Source organism: Pseudophryne corroboree, chromosome 9 (assembly GCF_028390025.1).
Source record: "Pseudophryne corroboree isolate aPseCor3 chromosome 9, aPseCor3.hap2, whole genome shotgun sequence".
Lineage (NCBI taxonomy): Eukaryota > Metazoa > Chordata > Amphibia > Anura > Myobatrachidae > Pseudophryne > Pseudophryne corroboree.
The window spans coordinates 260,876,920-260,890,265 of NC_086452.1; the positions used below are offsets into that span (position 1 = coordinate 260,876,920).

Below are 13,346 nucleotides of genomic sequence, written 5' to 3' on the forward strand. Positions count from 1 at the left end.
GTGGTGAGATTAACGAACCAGCATACAACATAATATGAACAAGACCGGCATCGGCTGGCAAAACAGAACAGCAACAGCTGATTCAAACAACTTTTACACATGAACAAACTTGCAGAAAAGGCAAAGCACTGAGTCCCTTATGGACTATGAGAAAAGGATTTACCGGTAGGTAATTAAAATTCTATATTCTCTAACATCCATAAGGGATACTGGTGTTCATTTAGTACGATGGGGACGTCCCAAAGCTCCCAGAACGGGCTGAGACGTCTGCAGCACCAAATGCCCAAACTGGATATCCTCTCTTAGCCAGGGTATCAAACCTGTAGAACTTGACAAATGTGTTTGTCCCTGACTAGGTAGCTGCTCGGCATAGTTGCAAAGCTGAGACTCCATGGGCAGCCACCCAGGAGGAAACCAACGATCTCGTACAGTGGGCACTAATAGACAGTGGAACAGACAAGGCTGCCGAAGTAGAGGCTTGTTGGAAAGTAAGTCTAATCCAACGAGCAATTGACTGCTTTGAAACAGGGCAACCATTTTTGTGAGTATCATACCGCACAAATACGGAATCTGATTTTCTGACACGAGCAGTCCACTTGACATAGATCTTCAAGGCTCACACAACATCCAAGGACTCAGGATTAGAAGAAGTGTCAGAATTGGCTGGAACCACAATTGGTTGAATCAAGTGGAACGCAGGAACTGCTGACGAGTCCTGAGCTCTGCTCTGTCACCATGAAAGACCAAGTATGAACTCTTGCATAATAAAGCTTTAAGTTCTGAGACTCTCCTAGCCGTGGCTAATGCCAATAGCATTACCGTATTCCATGTAAGGTACTTGTCATCTACTGTCATCAATGGTTCAAACCAAGAAGATTGTAGAAAATCCAAAACCACGTTCAGATCCCAAGGTGCCGTGGGTGGCACAAAGGGAGGTTGAATGTGAAGGACACCTTGCAAGAATGTCTGGACTTCAGACAGTGTAGCTAAGTTTCTCTGAAAGAAAATGGACAAAGCCGAGATTTTGACTTTAATGGAACCTAGCCATAGGCCCATATCCACTCCAGCCTGTAAAAATGTAAACGCCCCAGGTTAAAATCCGCAGTAGGATACTTTCTGCCTTCACACCAGGAGACTCATCTTTTCTAGATATGATAATGGTTCGATGTGACCACCATCCTGGCTGGAATCATGGTTTCAATAACTTTGTCCAGAATACCCTTCATAGCTAGAATGTTCCATTCAACCGCCATGCTGTCAAACAAAGCTGCCGTAAGTCCGGGTAGACGAATGGCCCTTGCTGAAGAAGATCCTCCCGAATTGGCAGAGGCTCGGAATCTTCTACTGACATGGCTAGAAGGTCTGCGTACCAAACTCTTTGAGGCCAATTGGGGGCAATCATAATTGCCTGAACGCCTTCCCTTCTGATTCTCTTTAGAATCCTGGGGAGTAATGGAATTGGAGGAAACAGGTACACCAACTGGTAAGTCCACGGTGTTGTCAGTGCGTCCACCACTGCCTCTTGAGGATCCCTTATTCTGGAACAATAGCGGCAAAGCTTCATGTTGAGCCGGGAGGCCATGAAATCGATCTGCGGACAATCCCACTGATCTGTTATCTGCCGAAATACCGGTGGATGGACTCCACTTAGGAAGTCTGCCTCCCAGTTGTCTACTCATAGAATGAATACAGCCGATATCTCCCTTGCATTCATTTCTGCCCAGAGGAGTATCCTGGAAACCTCTTGCATGTAAGCTCTACTCCTTCTTCTTTTTTTTTTTTTTTTTCTTTTTCTCCTCCTTGTCAATTGATGTACACCACTGCTGTGGCGTTCTGACTGAACTTGAATGGCCTGATCCTGAAGCAGAGGAGAGGCCTGAAGCAGGGCCTCGTAGATCGCCCGGAGTTCTAGGATGTTTATCAGAAGAATGGCTTCGTGTCTTGACCACCTGCCCTAGAACTACGCTTCTTGGGTGACTGCTCCCCAACCCCGAAGACCCGCGTCGGTGGTTAAGCGAATCTAATACTACATCCCAAAGCGCCAACCCTCCAAGAGGTTGGAAGACTGCAACCACCACAGGAGTGAAATCCTGACCTGTGGTGAAAGACGGATGATCTGACCATCTGTTCAGAAGATCTAGTTGGAAAGTCCTCGCATGGAATCTTCCATACTGAATTGCCTCACATGAGGCCTCCATCTTTCCCAACAGTCATATGCAAAGAAGTACCGAGACTCTGTTTGGTTTCAGTACCACTCAAACCATCTTCTGAAGCGTCTTTGCCTTATCCACCAGAAGGAGAACTTACTGAGCCACCGTGTCCAGAATCATTCCTGGAAACTGGAGTCTTTGAGTTGGATCGAGGAGGGATTTCTGTAGATTGAGAACCCATCTATGATGTGACAGTAATTGTGTAGTGCATCTGATGCTGTCCACCAGTTGCTCCCTGGATCTTGCTTTTATCAAAAGATCGTCCAAGTAGAGGACAATGTCGACTCCCTGAATCCGGAGCTGGGGCATCATTTCCGCCCTCACTTTCGTCTATACCCTTGGTGCCGTGGACAGGCCGCAGGGCAGTGCCTGGAACTGGTAGTGATCGTTCAGCAGAGCAAACCTGAGGTAAGCTTGATGAGGTGACCATATTGGAATATGGCGGTAAGCATCCTTCATATCCAGAGATATTAAGAACTCGCCTTCTTCCAGTCCCAAGATTACTGCTCTCAGGGATTTCATCTTGAATTTGAAAACCCGCAGATATGGTGATACTTGACATCTCTTTGATTATACTTTTTATTGTTGGTTTTTCTAATCAACCTTTCAAAATTGCATACAAGACTTTTTTTCTTTTGTCTTGTGGCCCACATAAGGCTTAGACCTTGATTATTCAACCCAGTTGGGATTTTGAGTTTGACATGCCTGGTGTAAACCATTGACTGGGCTTCCCATAAGTTGGATGCAGCCACAACCAAGCAGTCACAAGCCGGCTCTGCATTGGTAGGTCACCTATGATAGTAATTGCTATTGTAAAGTATTTATTGCTGCAAGAATACAGGAATGGCATGGATCAAGTACTTGGGCATTGACATGCACCAGCCCCACGATAGATGAGTAAAATAAGAAAAATGTAGAAAATAATAAATGAATGTTTCAAAATAAATGTCATACAAAACCTACAAAAAAAGTGGAGTTCCCCAAATTTTTTTATTGACCCCATTCAAAACCAACTCCCACCGATACAATATGCCTTTTGTCTGTGGGTATTCTGGTAGAACTTGTACAAAGTAAGCTTATGTAATATACATGCGCTCACAAGAAGAGGCCGGCTACATTGGTGTTTGACTGCTCCTAAATCTGCTTTTAGAAAATGGCAAACAGTCATAGAAAAATCCCCCCCCCCCATCCCTCCATACACACAAAATAAATATACATTTGCTTGGACTGACTACATTATAGATAAATTAAACACTTCTCTGATATGTAAGAATAGTTTTAGTCATAAAGGTGTGAAAACTCTGGTAACCTCATAAAGGAGTGTAGGGTAAAACGGCTCCCAAGAGGTTATAGCTGAAATATGTGACTGAGAAAGTTTGCACAAACTGCTTAAAATACAAGGGTGTGTATGGGTGAAGCTAAAAATAGCACTCAGTGACTGAGGTATTTTATAAGCCTGGTACAGACAGTGTTTGCCAATCAAAAACTGGCATGGGGTTAAAAGGGCATTCAGATAAAAGGAATGGTTTCTTAAACTTATAGAAGCCAAAACTTAGTTGAATTTTTAAAACACATCTGTTATATTAAGTGGAGAATTTTCACATAATTGGACTGCGCATCATCAGCCAAAGAACTCATACTGACTGGCAATTGGGACTATTCTCACTCTATTTGTTCGAACAGTATGGGCGAGACTCAAAAGTTATCGCCCTCTATCTCTCATATAAAGTGACGGGAGATCACTGGAGGCGATATACAAATGTCCCTCGTTTTGGTGCTGATCATCCCCATAGCAGTCTGATTTAGCTGTGTAAAGCAGCTAAACCCGACTAAACTATTGGGAGCAATGTAAAAAATCCTGTTTGGGTGGCCAAACAGGTCATTTTTTTTTGTGCATTTCAGCTCGCCACCCACAGGGGTAGCGAGCTGAAATGCTGATGTCGCGCCTGTCGGTAGCAACATTTGAATAACTGCCGGTGGCCGATGGCGGGAGGGGTGGCAACATTTGAATTTGAAACCTATTTACTTAACCCTTCCATATATTCAAATGTATTGTGTGTTTACTATCCACAAACTGAGATGTCTTATTTTTAAAAATCCTTGTTAAAATAAGCATGAATTATGTTACAGAACGCCAGGAGGAGAAGCTAAAGAATAATAATAGAGATCTGTCCATGGTAAGTACTGTGCCACACCAATAGGTGACAAATTAACGAACTGTCCCATATTAGCCTTTCACAAAGTCTTTCTGTACATAAAGGTAGTTACAGTAAAGAAAAATTACTCTCCAGCATGTGAAGAAAGCATTCTTACGTATATTTGTGAAAATGTTCCCCTCCTTATTCCTCTCTCTCTTTACTACTTTGCCTGTTTCCAGCATTCATTAGGGATAATTACACCGAACACCCTTCTAAACGGGGGAGATTGCTGTGCTCTTGTACTTCATTATTTAGTATGGTACTCTGGGTTTGTATATGCAAACATTAGATTATCCCTGCAATTAATGTCTTGCACTTTTCTTGTGACATATCACTTGCATATAATAACCATTACCATTTCTTATGAGTTATGTGGACACTAACCCATAACACAAATTCTGACACTTAAACCAAGCAATAGGATTTGGGTCAAATTGGCCACTTTCATGGAAGACCACTAACTCACTCCTGCAACTTTACATGCTTATTTGAATTGTGTTAGGTAACTGCAACTTTACTTATAATTAGTTACTCCTAGCCTCTACTGAAGTAGGAAATCACTGTATACTAGTGGGGGGTGTACTGGTCTGTTGATGTTCACACCTAGGGCCTAATTCAGAGTTGATTGCAGCAGCAAATGTGTTTAGCAAAACCATGTGCACTGCAGGTGTGGCAGATATAACATGTGCAGAGAGAGTTAGATTTGGATGGGGTGTGTTCAAACTGAAATCTAAATTGCAGTGTAAAAATAAAGCAGCCAGTATTTACCCTGCACAGAAACAAAATAACCCACCCAAATCTAACACTCTCTGTACATGTTATATCTGCCACACCTGCAGTGCACATGGTTATGGCCAACTGCTAACAAATTTGCTGCTGCAACCAACTCTGAAATACCCCCCTAGTGCAAACCTTTTTTTTGGGGGTGAGTTTCAGAGGATGGGTGCTGTTAGCAATCAAGCCTGTATCCATGTGTGCATTTATATTTAATCAGTACATATTTGGCTGCAAGCATTTTAGCTGTGAAGTATGTTAGTGTTAAGTATGAGGATATGAACTTTGGAGCTATACGGAGACAAACAGGAGAGAAACAGAAGGACAGCAGACTATTTTCCCCACCTCCACAAAAGAACTGCAGTCAACATACTACAGTGAGTTACCTAATCCACTACCACCAACGCATGCTACCTGCACAGCCTGGACACTGACCTCCCTGTCTGATTAAGTAACAAAAAATACATTTGACATAGCGCCAGTCGGTGATTGAAATACCGGCTGCTTTTTAGTGGATATACTCACCCCACTTACATAGACATACACACAAAATCTCCACAAGTGGAGAAGAAAAAAGCGCTGGTATTTAAACAATGTACACAATTTAATAATTAATATAATTCATACATATATTTCAAATATATCTATCTATCTATCTATCTATCTATCTATCTATCTACAGGTTGAGTAATGTGGCATTATCTCAGTAGGGGAACAAAAAATGTGTGATTTTGGATAAGGGATACTCAACCTGTATATGTATGTATGTATGTATGTATGTATATATATATATAGGTTGAGTATCCCTTATCCAAAATTCAAAATCACACATTTTTTGTACCCCTACTGAGATAATGCCACATATATATGTATATTATGTAATATATCTATATATACACATAATATATAATATATGTCATTATCTCAGTAGGAGAACCGAAAATGTGGAATTTTGGATAAGGGATACTGAACCTGTATGTATATGTCTGTCTGTCTATCTATCTATCTATCTATCTATCTATCTATCTATCTATCTATCTATCTATCTATCTATCTATCTATCTATCTATCTACAGAAGCGGGGTGCAGTGTCAAATACCAGCGCTTTTTTCTTCTCCACTTGGGGAGATTTTGTGTGTATAATTAAGTAACAGCCCTACTTCTCTCACATACATTGCATTCTGCACCTCATTTATACTATCTACAACCACTGTCTAACATTATCAGCCTTTCCGTTCCTTCCAGTATTTACCAAATAATCCTGTTTGCGCTGTCTCTGCTTTTACTACACTCCCCTTCTCATTGTTAATTCTATATTACATCCTGTCCATTCTATATTATTCCTCTGAATAACACTACTGTACTGGAATGATGGGTCCTCGATCCTGTCTCACCCCCCCCCCCCCCCTTTTCCCTTCTCAATTTGCAGATCAACCACATGCATTCAGAACCCACCCAGCCATCTCCCCTGTCCCCTCCCTACCTTTTTCCTGTACACTCTGGAAGCTAGATCAGTCTGCAACAGGCTGCCAACTATCCATGACCTCTTTATCTCCCACTCTTTTAACCTTCTCACCATCACTGAAACCTGACTGTCCTCCTCTGACACCATCTCCCCTGCTGCCCTCTCCTATGGAGGCCGCTACTTCACCTACACAGTCAGACCTGATGACCACCAGGGTGGAGGCGTGGGCATCCTTCTATCCCCAAACTGCACCTTTCGTGTCATCCCACCTGAGCCCTCCCTCACCACCTTCACCTTTTTGAGGTCCACACTATGTGCCTCTTCTACCCCATTCACCTCCATGTGGCAGTGATCTACCTGCCTCCTGGCCGCTGTTCATCTTTCCTTGACAACTTTGCTGCCTGGCTTCCCTACTTTCTCTCCTCCAACATCCCCCTCTATCATCCTAGGTGACTTTAACATCCCTATTTACATCACTAATGCGGCTTCCACTAATCTTCTTGCCCTTTCCACCTCCTTTAGACTTTCTCAATAGACACCCACCCCTACTCACAATCTCGTCCACTCCCTCGACCTTGTCTTCACGCACCGATGTAATCTCTCTGAATTCCACTAATCTTCCTTCCCTTTCTCTTACCACCATCTGCTTTCTTTCACCGTCTAATCTTCCTTTCTCCTCTCCACGCCCAGACCCACCATCACCATACGCAATCTCGGGTCTCTCGACCCCGCTATCCTGTCCTCCCTCAAGACTTTCCTCTCTCCTCTTTCCACTATGACTTGTGCCAACCAGGCAGCCTCCTTCTATAACGCTACCCTTACTGCTGCTCTTGACTCTGTGGCCCCCCTCTCCTCTGTCCCCCTCCGCCGCTCCAAACCCCAACCATGGCACACCAAACGAACACGATTCTTCCAAAAATGTTCACGCTCTGCAGAACGCTCCTGGAGGAAATCTCACTCTCTGGCGGACTTCCTTCATTTCAAGTTAAATCTCTCCTCCTATAGCTCTGCTCTTTCTCTCGCCAAGCAATCCTTTTTCCAAGTACTCATCTCTTCTCAGTTCTCCAGTCCACACCGTCTCTTTGAAACATTCAACACTCTCCTTTGCTCAACTCCCATCCTCATTCACTGCCACTGACTTTGCGTCCTTCTTCATCTCCAAAATTGAGGCTATCCACCAAGACTTCTCCTCCCGTCACTTCTTCTCCGCTGCCCCATCATCTTTCGCCTCCATCTATCCCACCCTGTCCTCCTTCCATCCCACTTCAGACAAAGAAGTCCACTCCTCGTCTTATCCTTCCATCCCCCCCCCCCCCTTTTTTTTCAACCTGTCACCTGGACCCCCTCCTGTCTTCTCTGCTCCCTCTCCCCCAGTGCCTGCTCCCACCTCTTTAACCTATCGCTCTCTACCGGCATCTTTCCCTCACCATTCAAACATGCTCTGGTCTCACCTATTTTCAAAAAAAACATCCCCAACCCGTCATCACTCACTAGCTACTGCCCCATCTCTCTTCTCCCATTCGCCACCAAACTAGCTACCTCTCTGACAACTCCATCCCTGATCCACTACAATCTGGCTTTCGCCCACTCCACTCCACCGAATCTGCCCTGGTGAAAGTGACCAATGACCTGCTTTTGGCCAAATCCAGGGGCCACTTCTCTCTGCTCATCCTTCTGGACCTCTCTGCTGCCTTTGACACCGTGGATCATCCTCTCCTCCACACACTCCAAAAATTTGGCCTCTCTAGCACAATCCTTGACTGGTTTACCTCTTACCTCACTAACCGCTCCTTCTCTGTGTCTGCCTCTGGCACGACCTCACACACTTCCATCCTTCCTGTTGGTGTCCCTCAGGGTTCTGTCCTAGGTCCCCTTCTGTTCTCCCTGTACACCTTTTCCCTGAATGCGCTCATTAACTCCTTTGGCCTTCAATACCACCTCTATGCTGATGACACGCAACTCTACCTCTCCTCTCCTGATCTGTCCCCCTCTGTCCTCTCTCAGGTTTCCAGCTGTCTTTCCGCCATCTACTCCTGAATGTCTGAGCGCTCTCTGAAGCTCAACATGAACAAAATAACTCCTTATCTTTCCCCCAGCCAGAGCAACACCCCCTACCAATATCTCTATCACTGTTGACAACACCATCATCTCCCCTGTTCCCCAACTCCGCTGCCTGGGCGTCACTCTTGACTCCTCCCTCTCCTTTGCACCCCACATCCAAGCTCCCCTCTAATCTGTCCTCAATTCCGCAGCTAGGCTTATCTTCCTCTCCCGCCGCTTCACATCTGCCACTCCCCTTCCAGAAAATCTACACTGGCTCCCAATCCCCTAAAGAATACTTTTCAAACTCCTCACCCTCACATTCAAGGCCATCTTTAATTCCACTGCTCTCTACATTTCCAACCTCCTCTCCCTTCACACTCCCTCCCGCCCATTACGGTAGGCCAATGACCGTCGCCTCTCCTCTGCCCTGGTCACTGCTTCCCATGCTCAAGTTCAAGATTTTGCTCGTGCTGCACCCCTTTTAGTGAAACGCGCTCCCCCGCTCCATAAGACTCTCCCCGACCTTGCAAAGCTTCAAACGGGCACTAAAAACTCACCTGTTCAAAGCATACCCTTCCGATGCATAACCTAGTCCTGAGGCTACTCCTCCATCCCCCCTGGCTCATGCCTTGAACATCTCGGCTTTGCTTACATACTGTCATCAGGCTACCTCCCGCTTGTTTGCTCTTCATGTCATCTGTCTGTCACCCTTTCCCACTAGATTGTTAGCTCTTCAGAGCAGGGCCCTCTTTCCTCTTGTTGTCAAAGCCCTCTTCTCGGCACATTTCACTCGCAGCTCTCTCCTACTCAGCGACCATCTTTACCCGCTTTTTCTCCTGCTGGTAAAGGCTCATCTCTATCTATGGCCACCAGCTCCTAGTAGTACGATGATTACTCCCTCACTACTTACATCTTAGCTGTATTATGTTTTGAGAATTGTGGTGCTCTTTGTTACCTGTACTCTATTTTCTCTGACGTCCTAGTGGATGCTGGGAACTCCGTAAGGACCATGGGGAATAGCGGCTCCGCAGGAGACTGGGCACATCTAAAGAAAGCTTTAGGACTATCTGGTGTGCACTGGCTCCTCCCCCTATGACCCTCCTCCAAGCCTCAGTTAGATTTTTGTGCCCGACCGAGCAGGGTGCAATCTAGGAGCTCTCCTGAGTTTCTTAGAAAAAGTTAGTTTTAGGTTTTTTATTTTCAGTGAGACCTGCTGGCAACAGGCTCACTGCATCGAGGGACTAAGGGGAGAAGAAGCGAACCTGCCTGCTTGCAGCCAGCTTGGGCTTCTTAGGCTACTGGACACCATTAGCTCCAGAGGGACCGAACACAGGCCCAGCCTCGGAGTCCGGTCCCAGAGCCGCGCCGCCGGCCCCCTTACAGAGCCAGAAGCAAGAAGAGGTCCGGAAAATCGGCGGCAGAAGACATCAGTCTTCACCAAGGTAGCGCACAGCACTGCAGCTGTGCGCCATTGCTCCTCATGCACACCACACACTCCGGTCACTGAGGGTGCAGGGCGCTAGGGGGGGGGGCGCCCTGAGCAGCAATATAAACACCTTGGCTGGCAAAAATACATCACATATAACCCCCAGGGCTATATGGATGTATATTAACCCCTGCCAGATTCCATAAAAATGCGGGAGAAAAGTCCGCGAAAAAGGGGCGGAGCCTATCTCCTCAGCACACTGGCGCCATTTTTCCCTCACAGCTCCGTTGGAGGGAAGCTCCCTGGCTCTCCCCTGCAGTTAATACACTACAGAAAGGGTTAAAAAGAGAGGGGGGGGGCACAATTTAGGCGCAGTATACAACATATATGCAGCTATAAGGGAAAACACTTTTTTATAGGTGCTATCCCTGTGATATATAGCGCCCTGGTGTGTGCTGGCATACTCTCCCTCTGTCTCCCCAAAGGGCTTTGTGGGGTCCTGTCCTCTATCAGAGCATTCCCTGTGTGTGTGCTGTGTCGGTACGGCTGTGTCGACAGGTATGTGGAGGATAATGAGGTGGAGGCGGAGCGAATGCCTGTAAATATGTTGTCACCCCCTGCGGGTTCGACACCGGTGTGGTTGAACTTATGGAAGGATTACGTGAAAGTGTCAACTCCTTACATAAAAGGCCGACGACACGGAACAGCCGGCTACTCAACTTGTGCCTGTTCCAGCGTCTCAAATGTCATGGGGGGCTCTAAAATCGCCCGCTACCTCAGATAACAGACACAGATGTCGACACGGATACTGACTCCAGTGTCGACATCGATGAGACTGGTGTACCCTCCAAATAGGTCCACCCGTTACAGGATTGAGACAATGAAAAATGTATTACACATTTATGATTATACCCCAGGTACCACATAAAAGGGTACTATGTTTGGTGAGAGAAAACTATTAGTAGTTTTTCCTGCATCTGAGAAATTAAATGAGGTGTGTGAGGAAGAGTGGTCTTCCCCCGGTAAGAAATTGATAATTTCTACAACGGTTATTGGCAGCGTACCCTTTCCCGCAGAGGATAGGTCACGCGGGGAAACACCCCATAGGGTAGATACAGCGCTTACACGCTTATCAGAAAAGGTGGCACTACCGTCTTCGGGTACGGCCGCCCTGAAGGAACCTGCTGATAGAAAGCAGGAGGTTACCCTATAAGATATGGTCACACACTAGGGCATTATATTGCGACCAGCCGTTGCTTCGGCATGGATGGGCAGTGCTCCCGCTGCAGATTCCCTGTCGGAAAATAACTATGGATAGGGACAATATTTTGCTGAAAATAGAGCATATAAAAGACGTGGTCTTATACATGCGTGATGCACAGAGGGATATTTGCCGGCTGGCATAAAAAATAAGCGCTAGGTCCATTGCCGCCAGACGGGGGTTATGGACTTGGCAATGGTCAGGCGATGCCGACTCGAATCGGCACATGGAAGTTGCCCTATAAGGGGGTAAAACTGTTTGGGGATAGTTTTTTCAGACCTCGTTTCCACAGCTACTGCTGGGAAATTAATTTTTTTGCCACAGGCTACCCCACAACAAAAGAAAGCACCGTATCATCAAGTACAGTCCTTTCGGCCCCAGAAAAACAAGTGGGCTAGAGGCTCATCCTTTCTGCCGAGAGGCAAAGGTAGAGGAAAAAAGCTGCAACACACAGCTAGTTCCCAAGAACAGGAGTCCTCCCTGCGTCCGGTAGGTCCACAGCATGGTGCTGGGGCTGCTCAGGCGGACCCGGGTACGGTGGGGGCCCGGCTCAGATATTTCAGCGGACAGTGGGCTCTCACATGGATCCCTGGGTCCTTCAAGTAGTATCTCAGGGGTACAGGCTGGAGTTCGAGACGTTCTTCCCCCCGCCGTTTCCTAAAATCTGCCTTACCGGCACCTCCCTCTGCCAGGGAGACGGTGTTGGTGGATATTCAACACTAGAATCGCAACAAATGATTGTCAAGGTGCCCCTCCTTCAGCAGGGAAGGGGTTACTATTCCACAGTGGTTGTGGTACCGCAACGGTTCGGTGAGACCCATCTTGAAATTAAAATACTTGAACTTTTATATCAGAAGATTCAAATTCAAGATGGAATCACTCAGGGCGCTTATTACGAGCCTGGACGAGGGGGATTACAGGGTCTCCCTGGACATCAAGGATGCGTACCTGCATGTCCCCATTCCCCCCCCCCTCACCAGGAGTACCTCAGATATGTGGTACAGGACTGTCACTATCAGTTCCAGACGCGGCCGTTGGAGTTGTCCACGGCACCGAAGGTCTTTACCTAGGTAATGGCCGAAGTGATGATACTCCTTCGCAAGAAGGAAGTTTTTATTATCCCGTACTTGGACGATCTCCTGATAAAGGCGAGGTCCAAAGAACAGTTGGTAGTGGGGGTAGCACTCTCTCGGGAAGTGCTACAACAGCACGACTGGATTCTCAATATTCCAAAGTCACAGCTGGTCCCGACGACACGTCTTCTGTTCCTGGGAATGTTTCTGAACGCAGACCAGAAAAGAGTGTTTCTTCCAGTGGAAAAAGCCGAGGAGTTGTCATCTCTAGTCAGAGACATCCTAAAACCAGGACAGGTGTCGGTACATCAATGCACACGAGTCCTGGGAAAAATGGTAGCTTCGTACGAAGCATAATTCCATTCGGAAGACTCCACGCAAGGACGTTCCAGTGGGACCTGTGGGACTAATGGTCCGGGTCCCTTGTACAGATACAACAGCGGATAACCCTGTCAGCAAGAAACAGGGTGTCGCTGCTGTGGTGGCTGCAGAGGGCTCATCTACTAGTGGGCCGCAGATTCGGAATACAGGACTGGGTCCTGGTGACCACGGATGCCAGCCTTCGGGGCTGGGGTGCAGTCACACAGGGAAGAAATTTCCAAGGAGATTTCGCTTCACATAAATATTCTGCAGCTAAGGGCCATTTACAATGCCCTAAGACAAGCAAGGCCCCTGCTTCAGAACCAGCCGGTACTGATCCAATCAGACGACATCACGGCGGTCGCCCATGTACACAGACAGGGCGGCACAAGAAGCAGGATGGCGATGGCAGAAGCCACAAGGATTCTCCGATGGGCGACCTACACCCAGGAGAATGGGGACTTCATCCAGAAGTTTTCCAAATGCGGGTAAACCGTTGGGAATGACCACGGGTGGACATGATGGCGTCCCGCCTC

General features: G+C 46.7%; 1 protein-coding gene across 1 annotated transcript in view; it reads left to right on the forward strand.

Moving 5' to 3' along the window:
* TMCO1 (transmembrane and coiled-coil domains 1) overlaps positions 1–13,346 on the forward strand; it is a 180,288-nt gene that overhangs the window by 63,632 nt on the left and 103,310 nt on the right. Inside the window, exon 4 of the mRNA XM_063940255.1 lies at positions 4,341–4,387. Within this exon, the coding sequence (XP_063796325.1) occupies positions 4,341–4,387 (47 nt within the window). The remainder of the gene's footprint in view (positions 1–4,340; positions 4,388–13,346) is intronic.